Source organism: Peromyscus eremicus, chromosome 3 (genome assembly GCF_949786415.1).
Source record: "Peromyscus eremicus chromosome 3, PerEre_H2_v1, whole genome shotgun sequence".
Lineage (NCBI taxonomy): Eukaryota > Metazoa > Chordata > Mammalia > Rodentia > Cricetidae > Peromyscus > Peromyscus eremicus.
Genome location: NC_081418.1, coordinates 125,012,375 through 125,033,819, shown reverse-complemented (window position 1 = coordinate 125,033,819; position 21,445 = coordinate 125,012,375). Strand labels below are relative to the sequence as shown.

The window sequence follows — 21,445 nt, the reverse complement described above, 5'->3', positions numbered from 1 at the left end:
AAAGAGTAACAGGTCCTTCTGTCCATCCCACACTGAAGAGGATCCCTTGGCTGGATATGAGGGCTTGGCATTTGTGCCCAGGACACCTTACTTTCTTTTTTAAGCCATGCTTTGTGTCCTTCCAATTCTAGCTCCCTAGCATCCCAACAACTTGGCCTCAAGAACACCCGGGGCGGGGGGAGGAGAGCCCTTCTCTTTCTGTCTGATTGTGAGAGGGCCAAGGGCCCATTCAGGGTGGGGTCTATGAGCTTGGCTCAGCCCTGTCCTGCTGGGAATCCAGGGTAGAGTCCTGTCCTGTAAAGTCCCAAATATGTCTCTGATCCCAGATCCCAGGTACTACTGGGACCCGGAGACAGCAGCTGGAAGGGGCAAGTCCCATCCGAGGCTTCTCAGCCCGCCATGAAGGGCCCAGATGGGGCCCTCAGCATTTCTCCCGGGCAGGCAGGGCGGGTGCTAAGGATCCCGGCCCGTAGGCTGACCTGCATGTGTGTGTCTGTGTGCACAATCGTGCTCTGCCCCTACAGCCAAGCAGCAGGATGGGGCGGCTGCTATGGAGATGCAGCCCCTGAAGAGTGCAGAGGGCGGTGACGCGGATGACAAGAAGAAAGCCAACATGCACAAGAAGGAGAAGTCGGTGCTTCAGGGCAAGCTCACCAAGCTGGCTGTGCAGATCGGCAAGGCAGGTGAGTTCTCAGCAGGGACCTCCTTGCCAAGCCCTGCCCTGCTCTGCCCTCTTACCCCACCTGTAAAGGAAGACTCTTGATCCCAGTGGTCCTCGAGGCCTGCCCTGCTCCAGATATAAGAAGCTCTGCTCTGCCATCAAACTGCCACAGCCACGGCTCTGAGGATCTGGGCAGGCAGCTTCCCCCAGCTTTGAGTCCCTGCCTTCTCCTCTGTGAATGGGGGTAATTCTTGTCCCAGTATGATAGGATATTTTGAGATTTAAAGGTGACTGTGTAGACAGGGGGCCTAGCCTTGTAACTTACATAGTGGCAGACAGACCCTGTAGGGCCTCGCGTTGCAGACAACAAAGACTTTAGCCTGAAGACAGGAAGAGGTAACAGCAAGGGAGAACCAGAATGGATTTGGACTTGATAACGACCACCCTAGCCAGAGCGCAGAATTGGACTGAAGGGGTTAACTGCAGAGCCAGGAGTCCACGCAGAAGGACTTGTCTGAGCCCCCAGAGAGCAACCCAGGTTCTCCAACTGAGATGTTAGCTGCAGGTGACAGCCGTGGCAGTCTCCTGGCCCAGGAAGCCAAGCGCAGCTGCAAGGTGAGCCCCAGCCCTCCAGCACAGCCTTGACCTCCCCTTGTGCTGAGGATGTATGAATGGCAAGGCCTCCCACCTGGTGACTGAGGCCTCTGTGGCTGTCTCCATTTCTAATTATAGACAGCACAGCAGGGGACAGATGCAAATTATAGGCTCAGTGGTCTATATTTAAACCTGGTGACAGCTCTCTTGGCTGCCGGGAGCTTGGCTTCCCGCCCCTGCGGCTGTCAGGCAAGGATAAAGCTAGGCTCTGATGCTCTGCAGCTGGAGCTGGGGTGGGGAGATATGGGCCCAGGGATTTCCTCCTTCACTGCCATGGCTGTCACGGGCAGGTGACTCCACAGTAGTGTGTGGCACTAAGGGACCAAGAAACTACATGATGACAACCTCCTGGCCTCTGAAGACCTCAGTCTCCACTCACGCCATCCTGCCAGGGATAAAGTTCGCAGCCAAGCATCCTGCACTCCCAGCCTCCCACCACCTCCCTCTGGGGATGAACCCCTGGTGGCCACGGATTTATGGGTGGGTTTTCCATGCTGAGTCTGCTAAGTAAGAAATGCGTATCAGAGAGGGTGGAAAGCCAGAGAATCCTGAGATCTGTGCAGAATTCCTAGGCTTTGCTTCACCCATGGGACCCCTAGACCACAAGCTACATGACGGAGCACACCCACCATACAGAGTTGTCTGAGCTTGAAACCCGTACACCAGCCAGGGGGTCATTGGCATCTGTGTGGGGTAGTTGCACCCACAGGCCCTTACCATCAGCCCTCCTCCATCAGAGAAAGCAAGTAGGCACAGTCCCCACAGCATGTGTGTGGTATCCACAGCAGGTCAGAGAAAGGCACACTGATCTGATGGGGGGCACCCCAAGGATCAAGTGTATCTCTATTGGTGAAATTATTGAGGCCACTCCACGTAGTTAAAAGGAGGTTTATTTAATGGCGTAACTTACAAATTAAGGGATAGGTAGGTCGCGGGGTCTGGGGAAGGTGTATCGCAGTCCAGCAGTGTTCTCTGGAGCTCTGCTTGGTCCACCTCCACCGTTCAGGGTCCCGAAACAGAGATAGCGCTCGCCCATCCAGATCTCGGGTCTCCAGGCACCTCCCTTGGCCCCGCCTTGTCGGCATGACAGTTGCCGAAGTCTCAATGGGGGTTGGAACTTCCAGATCAAAGCTGGAATGGCTACCCACTACATATCTCTTCAGCTACAGCATTATCCTAGTCTGTGGCCATCAGCTAGTCACTTCCCCTATGTGAGCCTCTGTTTGCTCATCTAAACAATGGCCATCTATTCCCTCCACCTGGACACTCTCCCCAAGACCACCACATATCCTGATGTCTCCTGGAATACCACCTCCTCCAAAACACCATCGCTGGTCATGCTAGCTACAGCAGTCACTCTGTAGCACACCATCCTCTTCAGCCACGTCTTCCTGGTATCTTTCTTCACAGCATCAACCCATGTCTATAATGACTTTACTATAGCCAAGCATGGTGGCGCGCGCACGCGCGCATGCGCGCGCGCACACACACACACACACACACACACACACATCCTCTATAATCCCGACACTCTTGCTATGTATTTCTCCATTGGTTTCTTACCTTCCTCTGCCTGGGCAGGGTGTCTGCGTTTGTTACTGCCCAGTCTCTGTGTCCTAGATGAGGAAGCACCGTGCACCTGGCTTATCACAGATGTTCAAAGGCGTCTGTGGAGTGAATGAGGAAGAGTCCAACCTTACCTCATTATTGTGTGACAGTTGTATGCAGGTGGCTTTTGTTGATATACTCACATGTTCCCTTGACACATGTTTATAGTGAGGCCGAATGTCACGTGGGCGCCAAGCTCAGCACTTTACCTGCATTTCCACGTGAGCTTTACAAAACTACAGGCAGGAAATCAGCCCCCAGGATCCATACAGAAGGGGCAGCTGAGGCTCCTTGAGGCTCAAGGACTTGCTCTCAGCCACAAAGCAAGGAATTACGACTAGGAGATGAGCTGAGGTCTACCCAAGAGGCCTCCAGAAGGGGTTTAGTGCCCACCTCGCCCCTCCCCCGGAGCCCTCTGAGCACGTGTCCTCATGTCACAGGCCTGGTGATGTCAGCCATCACAGTAATCATCCTGGTGCTCTACTTCACCGTGGACACCTTCGTGGTCAACAAGAAGCCATGGCTGACAGAGTGCACACCTGTCTACGTACAGTACTTCGTCAAGTTCTTCATCATCGGGGTGACGGTGCTGGTGGTCGCCGTGCCCGAGGGCCTCCCTCTGGCTGTCACCATCTCGCTGGCCTATTCCGTGAAGGTAAGAAAGGAGAGCAGTGTTGGGTGGTTGAGGCAGTCCCAGCTGGGGTTCTGTCAGGGAGCCAGGGAGGGCGCAATTAGACCTCCAAGATGAGCTAAGAAGTGTGTGACTGCAACAAGAACTTAGAGAGAGTGTGTGGGCAGGTCCCCCAAACTCAGACACCTTCAGAACATAATGCAAACCAAGAGTTAGGCCCTGGCCACAGGAGCCCCCATTATTCAGCCCAGCCAAGCATGGCTTTTTGGGGATGCAACCCAGGCTAGCCAGACCTTCAGAATTTTCCTCAAAAAGAAGGCAAAAATCCATACTTAATATAAACTGTCCTGATCCGTACTGACAACCAACGCAGACTTACAACACAAAACGGGGCTGCGATATGGCTCAGTGACAAATGACTTCACTGGCAAGCCCAAGGCCACAGCACTGCAAACCGTCAAATGCAGACGTGACTGGGCAAGCCAGAACACAGCCCCTTTCCACCAAACCAAACAGGTCATGCCCTAAGACGTGGAAAAGTCGAGCAAAGTCACACAGGAAGCCCCTACCCCTCAGGCAGGGGTTGCCGAAAACACAGGAGACTTTACGAGCAGTTAAGCAATGTCCCACCTGGATGCTTGCTGGCCTTTCCCTAAGCGCCCATGTACCTGCTGAAGCAGTGGCCACCAGAGAGCCCACGGGCCACAAACCAGGCCCACAGTGCCACTACCAGATTGTCCTGTCTGCTCGTGTCCTTCCTTTTCCTTGGGATTTCCCCCATCTTGCTGGGCAGGGACATGGACTCCTTTTTCCCAGGGTCCCAACACCAAGACGTTGCTGAGAAGGCATTTGCTCTGAGACCTTGGCAGCTCAGCCCGAGGGCAAGGCGAGCGTCAGTTTCCAAGCCGGAATTTGGACGGCGCTCTGCGGTGTAATTTCATATAGAGAGTGATCTCCCTGCAAGTACCAGCGAGTGGCAACTCCGTGTAAGGGATACAGCCCTTATCAGCTCCCTCTCTTGCAGTTCTCAAAGAAACCCCCTCCCACAAACGAAAGCCCAAACAGGTGACAGCACAGTGCTCCTCAAGGGCCCGGCGCCTGGCAAGGGTAACGGTTGCATGGCGTAAGGAGGTTCCCACTGACGCACCACTGAGCTCAGGGACTCTGTGAAGCTTGGTAGAGCTGGTTTGGGGGCATCATGAGCAGGCAGTTTTAGGCCTGAGCATCTTCTGAAGTTTTTCTCTCTGGCCTGTGACTGGCAAGACCACATGATGAACAGTGAGGCTAACATCTCCCCCTTTGAGCTTGCCCTTGGGGCCACCACCAAGAGCACAATGGCGAGCTCTTGGGTTAGCACCTCTTAACAGGAGCACCACACAATCCAGGCACACCATTTTAAATGTCCCGGTAACGGCCTTTTTAAAGTTAGAGCTGGGGGACTGTCTCAACATGGAAAGTGCTTGCTGTGCCAAGTGTGAAAACCCAAGGTCGGATCCCTGCACCCACATAAAAGTCAGGCCTGCTAGCATGAACCTGTGACCCCAGCCCTGGGGGAGACCCACACAGACAGGTCCTGAAGGGGCGTGCTGACCAGCAGACATAGCTGACATGACCAGCCCCAGGTTCAGTGAGAAACCCTGTCTCACAAAATAAGACAGAGAGGATTCCCCGGTGTCAATCGCCAGCCTCCACATGCACCTGAATGGACAAATATACATATGAAAGGGGTATAAAATGTGACTGGGAGCCCAGCGGCAGTGGTGCACACCTTTAATCCCAGCACTCGGGAGGCAGAACCAGGCAGATCTCCGTGAGTTCAAGGCCAGCCTGGGCTACAGAGTTCCAGGAAAGGCGCAAAGCTACACAGAGAAACCCTGTCTTGAAAAAAAAAAAAAAAAAATGTGACTGGGGATGGAGCTCAGTGATAGAGCACTTGCCTAGCACACATGTGGCTCTGGATTTGATCCCCAGCATCACATAAACCAGGCACATTAATGCACACCTGTGATCCCAATGATTGTGAAGCGAAGCAGGAGGTTTAGAAGTTCAAGATCAGCCTGAAATACATGAGACCCTATCTCAAAAAGAAAAAAGAAAAAAAGCCCAGTAGCATTAACCCTAATAATACAAATTTAAGCCAGGGAGCAGTGGCACACGCCTTTAATCCCAGCACTCAGGAGGCAGAGCCAGGCGGATCTCTGAGTTTGAGTCCAGCCTGGTCTACGGAGTGAGGACAGGCACCAAAACTACACAGAGAAACCCTGTCTCGAGAAAAAAAAAATTTACTCAAACTTATGTCCAAATTATCAACAGTCTAACATGTAATCATCACAAAAGAAATGCTTCCTTTGTACATCTGTTTTCATAATGTCTTTAAATCCAGCATATTTTGTATACTTTGGGCCACATTTCAAGTGTCTTCACCCCTCAGCAGCTACCATGTTGGACAGCCCTGATGAGAGATTTTTGTGCATTTTGTTTTGGGTTTTGTTTTGTTTGTCATGGGGTTTCACTGTGCAGCCCAGGGTGGCCTTGCACTTACAACATTCCCCCTGCCTCTATCTCCTAAGTGCTGGAATGTGTCACTGTATCTGGCTTCCAACAAGAGATTCTTAAAGCAAAGAGCCAAGGCTCCTTCAGTGAGGACAAGTGCACTGGAATGTGATGGAATGAAGTAGACTGCCAGGTCAGGAGGAGCTGGCAAGTCAGGAGGAGCTGGGAGGTCAGGAGGAGCTGGGAGGTCAGGAGGAGCTGGGAAGTCAGGAGGAGCTGGCAGGTCAGGAGGAGCTGGGAGGTCAGGAGGAGCTGGGTTCAAACTCCAGACTTTATTTCACTGCATGTGTGATCTTGATCAGCTCACTTTGCCTGGAATTTGTCAACTGAGAAGTAGATTTCCAGCCTCCTCCCAGATCTCCCAGGAACCTCACAGGACAGCACCAGAAAATAGACTGAAAAGCATGTTGCAAGCTCAGATTGCCATCGATCAGACACTCACTGTACACTTACTGGTGCTATTATCGCAAGTTATAAGAACTGGAAACACAGTAGCATTTTATCCTACCAATATTCATTCTCAGGAAAAGAAATCCCTATTTAAATCATCCAATTTCACTCCTTTTAACCTTGTAGTGAAGAGTTACTGTGTGGAACAGGAATGAATGAAATCAAATCCCTAGGCACAGACTCCACTTGATTTTGCTGCTGGTAACTTCACAAACTCTCCTTGCCACATGGGGTCAGCAGGTCAGCAGGGCCTGCCTGAGAATTATGTCACTTCCATTACTTGTGGAAGAATCTAGAAGTTAGGGATATAGAACTGGATCAGAAAGAAAGGTCCACAGAGGGAAACAAATATTACTAGGTCCAGTAGGGTAGTGCTATAAATTTAAAAAGAAGGATGTTGATAAATGAAACATGTCATAGGTAGTAACCTATGTGCATTTTCTTCTGTATACACTGTGTGTGTGTGTGTGTGTGTGTGTGTGTGTGTGTGTGTGTGTGTGTTTATTGGGGGCTAGGGAGATGGCACAGTGTGTAAGTATTTACTGTGTGAGCCTGCAGACCTGAGTTCAGACTCTCAGGGCCTGTGTAAAAAGCTGGGTCCGGCTGTGTGTGCCTGTGTCCGCAGGGCTTTGGGCTGGCAGAGACAGGGTGGCGGCTGGGGCTGACTGGCCAGTCAGACTCGCCAACATGCAAAGAGCCCCAGGTTCAGTGAGAGACTGTCTCAAGTGGATAAGGCAGAAAGCCACCAAGGAGAACACTAAACATGCTCCTTTGACTGTCTCACACATACACATATGTGTGTGCACACACACGTGTAGTTTTTATTATGCATGCTATGATAAATGTCCATTATAGAAAAGGTGATTTATAGACTTGAGGGAGCCAATACTGTTCTACAATTCTATCACCTTGTGATAGTGACATTATTGTTGTAATCCCAGCACTGGGAGACAGAGATGGGAAGATCATGAGTTCAAGGTTATCCTTGGCTGGATTGCTAGTTCCAGGCCAGCCTGTGCTGCATGGGACCTTGTTCCCAAAGCAGATGTCAGTGACTTCTGTGATAAAAATTAATAAATTCAATTATCAAATTTTAAATAGTCCAAATGATTAATAAAAAGGAGACCCACATGTGGCGCTAAAGAAGCCTGGAGGTTACTTACACGTGCAGAAGGTTAAGGGGAGACTGGGGCCCAGGAAATTCCCAGCATCCTCTCTTCCTCAGTTTCCCTTTCTTACCCATTCTCTAGAAAATGATGAAGGACAACAACTTGGTCCGCCACCTGGATGCCTGTGAGACCATGGGCAACGCCACGGCTATCTGCTCAGACAAAACGGGCACGCTGACCACCAACCGCATGACTGTGGTGCAGGCCTACGTCGGCGATGTCCACTACAAGGAGATTCCTGATCCCAGCTCCATCAATGCCAAAACCATGGAGCTGCTGGTCAATGCCATCGCCATCAATAGCGCCTACACCACCAAGATCCTGGTAAGCGAGCGTGGGAGCATCCTCCATAGTGGAGCACCTGATTCAGCTGCTGAGTCTGAGGCTCACAAAACGGGCAGCTCGGCTCTTAACTTTCTACTAACATGGCTACGATGTTTGTGAAACCAAAAGAAACTATCACTGCTAGTTATGACTGGTGATTGCTGTGATTCAGATATCTATTTTTAATTCCTACCATTGACCCCCCAACACACACACACACACACACACACACACACACACACACACACACACACATTCACACATTTTAAATAAACACTTTTTTCTTTTTCTTTTTCTTTTTTTTTTTTTTTTTGGTTTTTTTGAGACAGGGTTTCTCTATGTAGCTTTGTGCCTTTCCTGGAACTCACTTGGTAGCCCAGGCTGGCCTTGAACTCACAGAGACCTGCCTGGCTCTGCCTCCCGAGTGCTGGGATTAAAGGCGTGCGCCACCACCGCCCGGCAGACACTTTTTTTCAAGACAAGGTTTCACTCTGTAGCCTGGGACTCAGAGATTCACCTGCCTCTGCTTCCTGAGTGCTAGGATTAAAGGCGTGCGCCACCACATCCAGCCATAATTGGTTAGCTTTTGCCACACATCCAACTACACCAAGTCAGAGTTCAGAGCAGCTGTATACAGTAGGCATTCTGTGTGGACACACTCCAGGCCCCCACTGATTCAATCAACACTGGCTCGGAAATATGCAGAAGAGGATTAGGGAACCAGCACAAGTGGAGCGACTGCCTTGCAAACACAAGGACCTGAGTTCAATACTCAGACTCACTTTTAAAAAGCCAGGTATAGGGACCAGTTAGGTGGCTCATTGAGCTGAAGGAGGGCTTGCTGCTGGGTCCAACCAGCAGTGTTCCATCTCCAGGACTCATGGTAAAAGGAGAGAATCGAGTCCCCACGAACAGAGTTGTCCTCTGACCTCCTCATGTGGGTCCTAGCATACCTAGGCTAGGTGTAGGTGAGCACGCTCCCAATCCCAGCACTGGAGAACTGGATGTAAGTGGACCTCTGGGGCTCAGTGGCTGGCCAGCCTAGCCTATTAACAAGCAGCATTCTGGAAGGCTCCTGAGGAAAATGCCTGATGTCCCCCAGCTGTCACCCATATGTGTGCGCATATCTGCACTCATGCGCTCACGTCCACACACAGAAACCAACGCCCAGACACACAAACACGTACATCAGAGCCTGGGCCTCGACAGCCTCCCTTACAAGCCACGTTTGCGTCTTGTCCCCAGTAGTCCAGTTGAAGACAAACAGAGAAAAGCAGCAAAGGGGGAGCTTCATTCTGTGTGGTCACATTAGGAAGAACAAAGAGGTCTAGAAACTTCACCCCAAGTCCATCCTCGGGGTCCTGACACGGGGTTTGTTGTGTAGAGGGTATGCATAACTAAACAGTCCAATACTGAGCTGCACGGACATTGACGTTTTGCGGGCTGTGTGCCTTGTTCTCACTACCAAACAATGCAGAAAAACAACTGTTTCTTAGCATTTACATTACACTGGGTCTAAGCCATCAAGAGATGAATTGAAGTGGGCTATGCATGGGTTCTACCGCGCCATTTTATCAGAGGAACTTGAGCATCTGCGGACTTCAGTGGGAGTCCATGACTAGGGCCCTATGGGTGGATGCTGAGCATTCAAGCTGAGCCTCATCCCACCTCTCCTGGCCTCCCTCATGCCTCTCAGCTCAGGTGGACAGCTGTGCTGATGGGGGAGGGGCAGCACTAGGGCCAGGCTGGTTCCGCTCTGCTCAGCAGGCTGTCACCTCCTCTGCCAGGCTAGTCTGGGTGTGTCCACAGGGAAACAAGCGGGTTTTAAGAGAACAGAGGCTGTGCTGGCACTCTGGAGACCTGAGCTAGGAACTGCCACTATATCACTTTGTCATGCTGTATCGGTCAATATATACACATCAGGAGATTTGCTCAAGTGGGATGGCCGATGCCTCCTCTCACGGGGAAGTGCTGGGAAGAGCCTGGTTTCAGAGAGGGGAATTAAGGTGCACAATTTCACAAGGTGTGTCTCTCGGAGGATGCTGGTATTACAGAAACGTCCCCCTGAATGAGATGTAACTCCCTTTCTCAGCTAACTGGCCTATGCCCCTGCTTGGTTGAGAAGCACTGGTGGCCTCTTGATAAATGAACCAGACCTCTCCCGTCCAGATGTTCCCTGCTGCCCAGCTGTTCTATGCAGCTGAGCAACCCTCCAAATGTGCAGGAGTCCTGGCCTTCCCTCCTGTGCACCGTAACCCTCGAATGCATCAGCGTGGCTCTGTAAGGAGCCAGCGGAAGTGCTGCATTATTGAGGAGTCTGTGAATCAGCCACTGTGGGGCCAGGGCTGGTGAGGCGGGGAGGAGGCAGCTTCTGTACCCTCCACCAGCTGAGCAGCCATCCCTGCCACCCTGGGGCGGCAGGCTAAGGGAAGCAAAGTGACGAAGGGGGAAAGTAGGTCGGAGAACATGTGTGATAGAGCCCTGGGGGGTGGGGGGAGGATGCCAGAAATGACAACAGTCCTGTCTTCTTTACCCCAATTCGGAAGCAAGGGAGATCAGCAGAGCTTTATCCTTCCCAAGCTTCCCGAAAATAACCGAGACACTGTTAATGATTTTGTCCTGCAGATTGGCAGAGAGGAGCAGGCAGTTCCAGAGCAGGGTGGCGGGGGTGGCCATGTGGGCACAGCCCCACGGGGAGGGCTTGGATTGAGATGCCTATGAGTCCTTTACAGTCAGAGGCAGTTCTTGGGGTCTGTCTAGAGGGCTACACAGTGGGAAGTCTCCATGGAGCCTCGCTTTGGAGGCTGGCAGGAAACTCGGGTGGTGTCTTCAGATGGGCTGAAGCTGTGTCTAGGCGGCATCAAGGTCAGAGGTCAACAGTCTGCCCGAGGTGAGGGTGCAGCTGGGGGAGGCTGGGGAGGAGCCATGTTAACTAGAGTTAGGTAGGGTCAGAGCCTGGGCACTGACAGCCTCCTTACATGCCAGGCTTGGCCACTCATCCTCGGTAGTCCAATGAAAGACAAAATTAATAGAGAAAAGCAGGAAGAGGAAGGTTTACCCAATGTAGCCCCGGAGGAACAAAAGGGTCTAGAGACCTGCTCTTACCCCAAGTCCTGACACGAGGTTTATTTAAACAGAGGCCAGGGGTATTCATAACTAATCCGCCCTGGTCAGGGTGTGGTCCCACCCATCACTGACCCATCGTCTGGGCTCCAGTCTGTCCTGCGAGATGGTCTGACAAGTCAGAACCATGTGAGATCTCCGTCAGGAGACTAGCTGCCCTCTGGCCAGCACCAGTCTTCAGCCTTTTCCCTTCTCACAGTGTAAGATTCCTGGGGACACTGCCAGGTTCTCGGCATCTGTTCTTTCCAGAGTCTGATAAGCCAAAGGGAGGCACACATGTGTCCCTCTAGAATACCTTCATCCTTTCCGGGACCCAGGACCTGGGGCACTGATTTGTAATCCAAGTCAGGAGGTCACTCACTTCTCGGGCAACAGGTTCCCCTGCTGTGTCTCAAAGCTTGTCACCCTAGGACTCCTGTGCCTGTCTTTCTGGGTCTTTCTGAAAATGCTCTGGCATGCAGTTCTCTTTGCTGTGGGCTAACATCCCTTAGCCTAGGACCTGGTGGTATAAGGAGGGAAGTTGTTAGACACCTGTGCTGGCCTGGCTTCAAACTGCTCCCTAGCTGTGTGAATGAAGTTACTCGACCTCTGTATTCTGTTTCTCAGGGGAAAAGACTGGATTGTGGTAGAATGGAGTGAGTTTGTGGATGGCAGGTGCCAGCTCAAGGCCTGGTGTGTGGTTGGCACGGGATAGAACTGTTGTTTTCACTCACCAGCGAACCGCCCCTCTGAGAGGACTCTGTCGGCAGGAAAACAGAATCTGGAAAATCATCAGAGAATGGGACATTGTTCTGGGTAGGAAGGGGGTCTTTTCCAAAGCCTGACAGGCAGCCAGAGGCAAAGCCAGGCAACCAGAGCCCTAAAGATACCTACTCCATCAGAAGGCCCAGATCAGGTTCCGATTTTCAGAACCAACCACCACATCCCCCTGTACTGGGCTTGGGAAAGGCCTGGAGTCCAGAGGGTCAGCTTCACACCCAGGCCCTTCCAGCCACAAAGGGCTAAGGGGATCTTGGGAGTTCCTTTCCTGGTCCAGGTAAAGCCTGAGAAGGGACTGGGGCAGAAGTCCATTGTCTTTGTTGGTTTCTGTTGCTATGATGATACACCATGACCAGAGGCAACCTGGGAAGGAAAGGATTTATTTTGTCTTACACTTCCAGGTAACAGTCCATCACTGAGGGAAGTCAGGGCAGGAACCTAGAGGCAGGAACTGATGCAGAGGCTGTGAAAGGATGCTGCTTACTGAATTACTCACTCACGGCTGCTCATCTTGCTTTCTTTCAGCACCGAGAACCACCAGTCCCAATGGTGGCCCCCCCCCACCATGCATTGGGCCTTCTCGCATCAATCATTTAGAAAATGCAATACGTATATGCCTATAGGCCAACCTTATGGAAGCATTTTTTCAATTGAAAATCCCCCTTCCCAAGCCAGGTGTGGTGGCACATGCCTTTAAATCCAGCCCTCGTGAGGCAGAGGCAGGTGGATCTCTCTGAGTCCAAGGCTAGCCTGGTCTACAGAGAGAGTTCCAGGACAGCCAGGGCTATACAGAGAAACCCTGTCTCTTAAAAACAAAGACAAGTTTCTCTTCCCAAATGACTATCTGTGCATGTCAAGTAAAACTGGCCAGCACGTCCATCTACCCTGCAAGCCAAGTTTGGAGCTCCAAACTGAAGGACAGCCTGAAACATGCAAGAGGAAATAGCAGCAAAGATACAGTGTCTTTCCACTGGGGCTGGGACAAGAGCTTGGCCAGGGACACAGGGCTCTGGACAGGGCATGCCTCCTACATGCTGTTTAACCCTCCATGTGAGAAACTGTTCTTGTGTTCTTAGTGTCTCCTGAAGCCTGTGTGCTCTTTGATGGTGAGCAGCAATTAAGTCACCTCTGGTCCACTGGAATAGACTTCTGAGAAATGCCGGATGGAGGTGGGATAGGTGATTTTATAGGTAAATAGATATATTATCCATGATGAAGGAGAGGAAGGAAGGGAAAGAGGGAGAGAGAGTGATCCTGTGGGTACGTGGATGAATGGAAGGTTGTGAGTGGACAGATGAGGGATGCATGGATTTGGATGGATGAGTCGGGTATGAATAGATGGATATATGATGGTGGGTGGATGGATAGACTGTTGGATAGATAGATGGATGTAGATAGATAGATAGATAGATAGATAGATAGATAGATAGATAGATAGATAGATAGATAGATAGATGGATGGACGGATAGATGGGTGGGTGGGTGGATGGATGGATGGATGGATGGATGGATGGATGGATGATATGGATAGATGGATGGATATGGATCACTCTAAGTGCATAGGTGGTTGAATGGATGTGAGTGGTTAGGTAGGTAGATGGATGTATGTGGGTAAATGGATGGAGAAGCATGGGTTACTATATGATGCCAGTGGATGAGTATATGGGTGCATGGATGGATATATGGATGAGGATGTGTGAATGTAAAAGAATGGATGGATGGATGAGCATGGGTGAGTGGATAGATAACTGTAGGTAGAGAGATGGCTATAAGTCAATGAGAATGAGTTAGTAGGAGTCTTAGGAACATCCCTATACCTCTTTCCATGGCAACAAGAGGTAGACATTGACTCCAGATCCAGACCATGGCAGCACCAGTGCTCAGTTGCTGCCTCCATATTGCTGAGCTGGACTCTTCCCAAACCACCCTTGGCTACAAAGGCTGCATTCAGTGATCCAGATACCTCTTGATTTGCTTGTACCTTTTATTCTTCAGAAACCAAACAAACAGAGCTGGGGTGTAGCTCATTTGGTAGAACGCTCCCCTAGCACTCACAGAGCTCTGTATTCAATCCTCAGCCCTGCATAAATCACATGTGATGGCTCCCACATCTAGTCCCAGAACTCCAGAAGGTAGTAAGACAAGGGTCAGAAGTTTAGGGTGGCTCCTGGCCACAACAAAGCAGAGGGCCTCAGAGAATTCCAGATGAGCTCTCAAAAGGCAGAGGGACAGTAACATTCCAGGCAGATGTAGCCGCACAGAGACCCACAAACCTAGAGATACTCAACTCATTCTGGAAACATGGGGATGAGAGATGAAGCTTGAGGACCGAGAGGGTTTAGGCCACAGATGAGCCTCTGATGGCCCCCAGCCCCCAGGCCTCAGGAGACTCACCGAAGCATGGATGGAGCACCCTACAAGGGCTGAGGTGGCAGACAGGGAGACTGGGGAAAGCCCTGCGGTCCAGCCTCAAACCTAAGCACCACCCTTCAGAGAGCAGGAGTGTTTTTCTTTCCACTCCTACTGTGCATGGTTACAACTAGACTTGACCTCCAAAGATGTGTGAGTCATCTTTTTTTTCACAAATTGCTTTCCTGCCTCAGACATCCTCCCGCCAGCTCTTTGTACACACGCCTTTGTCTTTGTAGTCTCCAGCTCTTTGAATTTCAAGACTTCTGGCTTCTTGTCACCCTGCCCTTCTCAGAGAAAAGTGTTCCAATGGAAATGGCTTGCCTCAGAGTCAAACGATTCTCTGCCTTCTTGGGAAGACATGCTCTTCCGCCCACATTCATTCTTGCCTAGTGGGTGCTCCTGTGCAGACATGGGCTCTTAAAAGCAGGCAGGCCTGGTACTTAACATTTGACTGTTAAATGGAGGATGGCTGCTTGTGGAGCTGAAGCCATGGGAGAGCCTACAGAGGACGTTTCTGAAAACACGAACTGTGGAGAGAGAATGGATCTCCCTGAAGCCAGACCTGGATCAGAAGGAACAAGGCCCTGACAAGGTAGTTTCTGAACAGATGAGCCCAGTAGTGCCTTGTTAGAAGCCCCGGGGTCCCAGAGAGCCTGTACCCAAGGTGACTACAGTGCCCCCTGACCAGGGAGCCTGAGGAATTCCCAAACGGTAGGAAGGATCTACTGACTGAATCCCTGTGACTCCTGGAGCCGGGTTGTATCCCTGTGACTCCTGGAGCCGGGTTGTATCCCTGTGACTCGTGGAGCCGGGCTGATGACCGGAGGCCAAGGGAGACTCAAATGGTTGTGGGAAGTAGAGATGCCTTGGAATCGGGTCCTGGCTTCAAACCCAGAGTCCAGTCTAGCTGCAGTGAGTCTCAGTGGCTCCTAGTCAGACAGCACTTGTAGCTAGTCTGGCCAAGATTGGAAAACCAAGGAATGTGGAGAAACCCAGAAGGGACTTTGCAGGCATGAAGTAGATGGTGGCTTGGGTAGGTAAAATGACAGGAACCACCATGTAACTCAGTGACAATCCTGATTTTCACCTTTTACAAACAGGATCTCTGGTGAAGATGTCTAGAGTAAGGGACCCCAGATGGGGATTCTAGTTCTGCTTGAGCTATTAATAGCAGCATCCCACCCTGTGCCCTACACTCCACCTGCACACCCTCACACCAGGACACACCCTCACACCAGCACACACCCTCACACCAGGACACTCCCTCACACCAGGACACACCCTCACACCAGGACACACCCTCACACCAGCACACACCCTCACACCAGCACACACCCTCACACCAGCACACACCCTCACACCAGGACACACCCTCACACCAGGACACACCCTCACACCAGCACACACCCTCACACCAGGACACACCCTCACACCAGGACACACCCTCACACCAGGACACACCCTCACACCAGCACACACCCTCACACCAGGACACACCCTCACACCAGGACACTCCCTCACACCAGCACACACCCTCACACCAGCACACACCCTCACACCAGCACACACCCTCAAACCAGCACACTCCCTCACACCAGCACACACCCTCACACCAGGACACACCCTCACACCAGGACACTCACTCACACCAGCACACACCCTCACACCAGCAAACACCCTCACACCAGGACACACCCTCACACCAGCACACACCCTCACACCAGGACACACCCTCACACCAGCACACACAAACCCTCACACCAGGACACACCCTCACACCAGCACACTCCCTCACACCAGCACAAACCCTCACACCAGAACACACCCTCACACCAGGACACACCCTCACACCAGGACACACCCTCACACCAACACACTCCCTCACACCAGCACACACCCTCACACCAGCACACACCCTCACACCAGCACACTCCCTCACACCAGGACACACCCTCACACCAGGACACACCCTCACACCAGGACACACCCTCACACCAGGACACACCCTCACACCAGCACACTCCCTCACACCAGCACATACCCTCACAGCAGGACACAACCTCACACCATTACACACCCTCACACCAGCACACTCCCTCACACCAGCACACACCCTCACACCAGGACACACCCTCACACCAGGACACACCCTCACACCAGCACACACCCTCACACCAGCACACTCCCTCACACCAGCACATACCTCACAGCAGGACACACCCTCACACCAGCACACACCCTCAAACCAGCACACTCCCTCACACCAGCACACACCCTTACACCAGCACCCACCCTCATACCAGGACACTCCCTCACACCAGCACACACAAACCCTCACAGCAGGACACACCCTCACACCAGCACACTCCCTCACACCAGCACACACCCTCACACCAGCACACACCCTCACACCAGGACACACCCTCACACCAGGACACACCCTCACACCAGGACACGCCCTCACACCAGCACACTCCCTCACACCAGGACACGCCCTTACACCAGCACACACCCTCACACTAGCACACTCCCTCACACCAGCACACACCCTCACACCAGGACACACCCTCACACCAGGACACACCCTCACACCAGCACATACCCTCACACCAGGACACACCCTCACACCAGCACACACAAACCCTCACAGCAGGACACACCCTCACACCAGCACACTCCCTCACACCAGCACAAACCCTCACACCAGAACACACCCTCACACCAGGACACACCCTCACACCAGGACACACCCTCACACCAACACACTCCCTCACACCAGCACACACCCTCACACCAGCACACACCCTCACACCAGCACACTCCCTCACACCAGGACACACCCTCACACCAGGACACACCCTCACACCAGGACACACCCTCACAGCAGGACACACCCTCACACCAGCACACTCCCTCACACCAGCACATACCCTCACAGCAGGACACAACCTCACACCATTACACACCCTCACACCAGCACACTCCCTCACACCAGCACACACCCTCACACCAGGACACACCCTCACACCAGGACACACCCTCACACCAGCACACACCCTCACACCAGCACACTCCCTCACACCAGCACACTCCCTCACACCAGCACACACCCTCACACCAGGACACACCCTCACACCAGCACACACCCTCACACCAGCACACACCCTCACACCAGCACACTCCCTCACACCAGCACATACCTCACAGCAGGACACACCCTCACACCAGCACACACCCTCAAACCAGCACACTCCCTCACACCAGCACACACCCTTACACCAGCACCCACCCTCATACCAGGACACTCCCTCACACCAGCACACACCCTCACACCAGCACACACCCTCACACCAGGACACACCCTCACACCAGCACACACAAACCCTCACAGCAGGACACACCCTCACACCAGCACACTCCCTCACACCAGCACACACCCTCACACCAGCACACACCCTCACACCAGGACACACCCTCACACCAGGACACACCCTCACACCAGGACACCCTCACACCAGCACACTCCCTCACACCAGCACACACCCTCACACCAGAACACACCCTCACACCAGGACACACCCTCACAGCAGGACACACCCTCACACCAGCACACTCCCTCACACCAGCACACACCCTCACACCAGGACACACCCTCACACCAGCACATACCCTCACACCAGGACACACCCTCACACCAGCACACACAAACCCTCACAGCAGGACACACCCTCACACCAGCACACTCCCTCACACCAGCACACACCCTCACAGCAGGACACACCCTCACACCAGAACACACCCTCACACCAGGACACACCCTCACACCAGGACACACCCTCACACAACACACTCCCTCACACCAGCACACACCCTCACACCAGCACACACCCTTACACCAGCACACACCCTCACACCAGGACACACCTTCACACCAGGACACACCTTCACAGCAGGACACACCCTCACACCAGCACACTCCCTCACACCAGCACACACCCTCACACCAGCACACACCCTCACACCAGGACACACCTTCACACCAGGACACACCTTCACAGCAGGACACACCCTCACACCAGCACACTCCCTCACACCAGCACACACCCTCACACCAGAACACACCCTCACACCAGGACACACCCTCACAGCAGGACACACCCTCACACCAGCACACACCCTCACACCAGCACACTCCCTCACACCAGCACACACCCTTACACCAGCACACACCCTCACACCAGGACACTCCCTCACACCAGCACACACCCTCACACCAGCACACACCCTCACACCAGGACACACCCTCACACCAGCACACACCCTCACACCAGGACACACCCTCACACCAGCACACACCCTCACACCAGGACACACCCTCACACCAGGACACACCCTCACACCAGCACACACCCTCACACCAGGACACACCCTCACAGCAGGACACACCCTCACACCAGCACACACCCTCACACCAGCACACTCCCTCACACCAGCACACACCCTTACACCAGCACACACCCTCACACCAGGACACTCCCTCACACCAGCACACACCCTCACACCAGCACACACCCTCACACCAGGACACACCCTCACACCAGCACACACCCTCACACCAGGACACACCCTCACACCAGCACACACCCTCACACCAGGGCACACCCTCACACCAGGACACACCCTCACACCAGCACACACCCTCACACCAGGACACACCCTCACACCAGCACACACCCTCACACCAGCACACACAAACCCTCACACCAGGACACACCCTCACACCAGCACACACCCTCACACCAGCACACACCCTCACACCAGGACACACCCTCACACCAGGACACTCCCTCACACCAGCACACACCCTCACACCAGCACACACCCTCACACCAGGACACACCCTCACACCAGGACACTCACTCACACCAGCACACACCCTCACACCAGGACACACCCTCACACCAGCAAACACCCTCACACCAGGACACACCCTCACACCAGCACACACCCTCACACCAGGACACACCCTCACACCAGCACACACCCTCACACCAGGACACACCCTCACACCAGGACACTCCCTCACACCAGCAAACACCCTCACACCAGGACACACCCTCACACCAGCACACACCCTCACACCAGGACACACCCTCACAGCAGGACACACCCTCACACCAGAACACACCCTCACACCAGGACACACCCTCACAGCAGGACACACCCTCACACCAGCACACACCCTCACACCAGCACACTCCCTCACACCAGCACACACCCTTACACCAGCACACACCCTCACACCAGGACACTCCCTCACACCAGCACACACCCTCACACCAGGACACACCCTCACACCAGCACACACAAACCCTCACACCAGGACACACCCTCACACCAGCACACACAAACCCTCACACCAGGACACACCCTCACACCAGCACACACCCTCACACCAGCACACACAAACCCTCACACCAGGACACACCCTCACACCAGCACACACCCTCACACCAGCACACACCCTCACACCAGGACACACCCTCACACCAGCACACACCCTCACACCAGGACACACCCTCACACCAGGACACACCCTCACACCAGCACACACACTCACACCAGCACACACCCTCACACCAGCACACACAAACCTTCACACCAGGACACACCCTCACACCAGCACACACCCTCACACCAGGACACACCCTCATACCAGCACACACCCTCACACCAGGACACACCCTCACACCAGCACACACCCTCACAACAGGACACACCTCACACTAGCACATACCTCACATCAGTACGAATTCTCACACCAGCACACACTCTCATGCCAACACACACTACATGTTGCTACGCATTACATGTAACATAGGATACCACAGCATGTAATACATATCACATACATACCTTATAGCACAGCACACACAGCAAATACCATACAATACATAACACTTTTCACACGACCCCTCATAACACATCACAAAGAACAGCATACATAGAATATACTCCATATACCCTATACTGTAAGATGAATTGCTAAATGGCCTTATTAATTAAAAAAAAAAAAAAAAGAGCCCGGAGCCAGATACTGGGGTGAAAGCTGAGAGATCAGAGGAATAGGACAAGCAAGAGCCAACCTCACCTTACCAACTCCTCAGCCTCCAGAGAGCTACTTCCTGTATACTCACGCCGCTATACCTTTCTGTCCCTGCCCTCTTACTTCCTCCCTCTGCCCAGCTACATCACTTCCTCTTTCTGCCCAGCTCCGTCACTTCCTGTCTGACTGTACAGACCTCCAGACCTCTATGGTTAACTAGTGTTGGAATTTAAGGCATGTGCCACCATGCCTGGCTCTGTTCTCAGGCAGATGGATCTCTGCCTTCCGAATGCTAGGATTAAAGGTGTGTGCTACCATTGCCTGACCTCTGTGTTTACTGTAGTGGCTGGCTTTGTCCTCTGATCCTCAGATAAGCTTTATTGGGGTACACAGATAAAATATTACCACACTGTACCCTCATGCCATTCACACTACACATCACAGCACACAGAGCACATGGTACAATGTACTGTATATGCACACGCAGCTTACATACCATCACCCACCACATACAACATACAACGCACACACACTCCATAGCATATACATACTATATATCATAATACATGCATGCTACCTACTTGTAATATATAATACACCCCTCCCAGCCACTGCATACACCATGCACACATAGCATATGCCATCAAAACACTACATACTATACACACAGCAGATCTCAGTCCATATGAGCAGTCAATATACAGCATAGAGAGCTTGGGAAGGTCCCCCAAGGATTTTGCTTCCCATGTCACAGGGACTCCTGTGTCCTGGGCACCCATCCATCCTCCTGCTCCCCAGCCTCTCAGAAAGCTCTCATGGCTCGCTAGTGTGGCTCACTGATAACTTGGTCACCTTGCTCTCTTCAAGAAACCTAGTTCTTGAGAAGCTCTGGGGAGGCAGACCCTCGGGTGACAATTGTGGGGGACAAATTCTGCCAAAATTCACTGCATCTGGGGTCCTATTGGCAGCAGGCTACGTAGACAGAAGATTTATCC

The 21,445-nt window shown here is 52.7% G+C and overlaps 1 protein-coding gene across 1 annotated transcript in view; it reads left to right on the top strand.

The window, feature by feature from the left end:
* Positions 1–21,445, top strand: part of Atp2b2 (ATPase plasma membrane Ca2+ transporting 2) — a 163,343-nt gene that overhangs the window by 104,665 nt on the left and 37,233 nt on the right. The window contains exons 10-12 of the mRNA XM_059257100.1: positions 525–683; positions 3,364–3,578; positions 7,808–8,050. Of these exons, the coding sequence (XP_059113083.1) occupies positions 525–683; positions 3,364–3,578; positions 7,808–8,050 (617 nt within the window). The remainder of the gene's footprint in view (positions 1–524; positions 684–3,363; positions 3,579–7,807; positions 8,051–21,445) is intronic.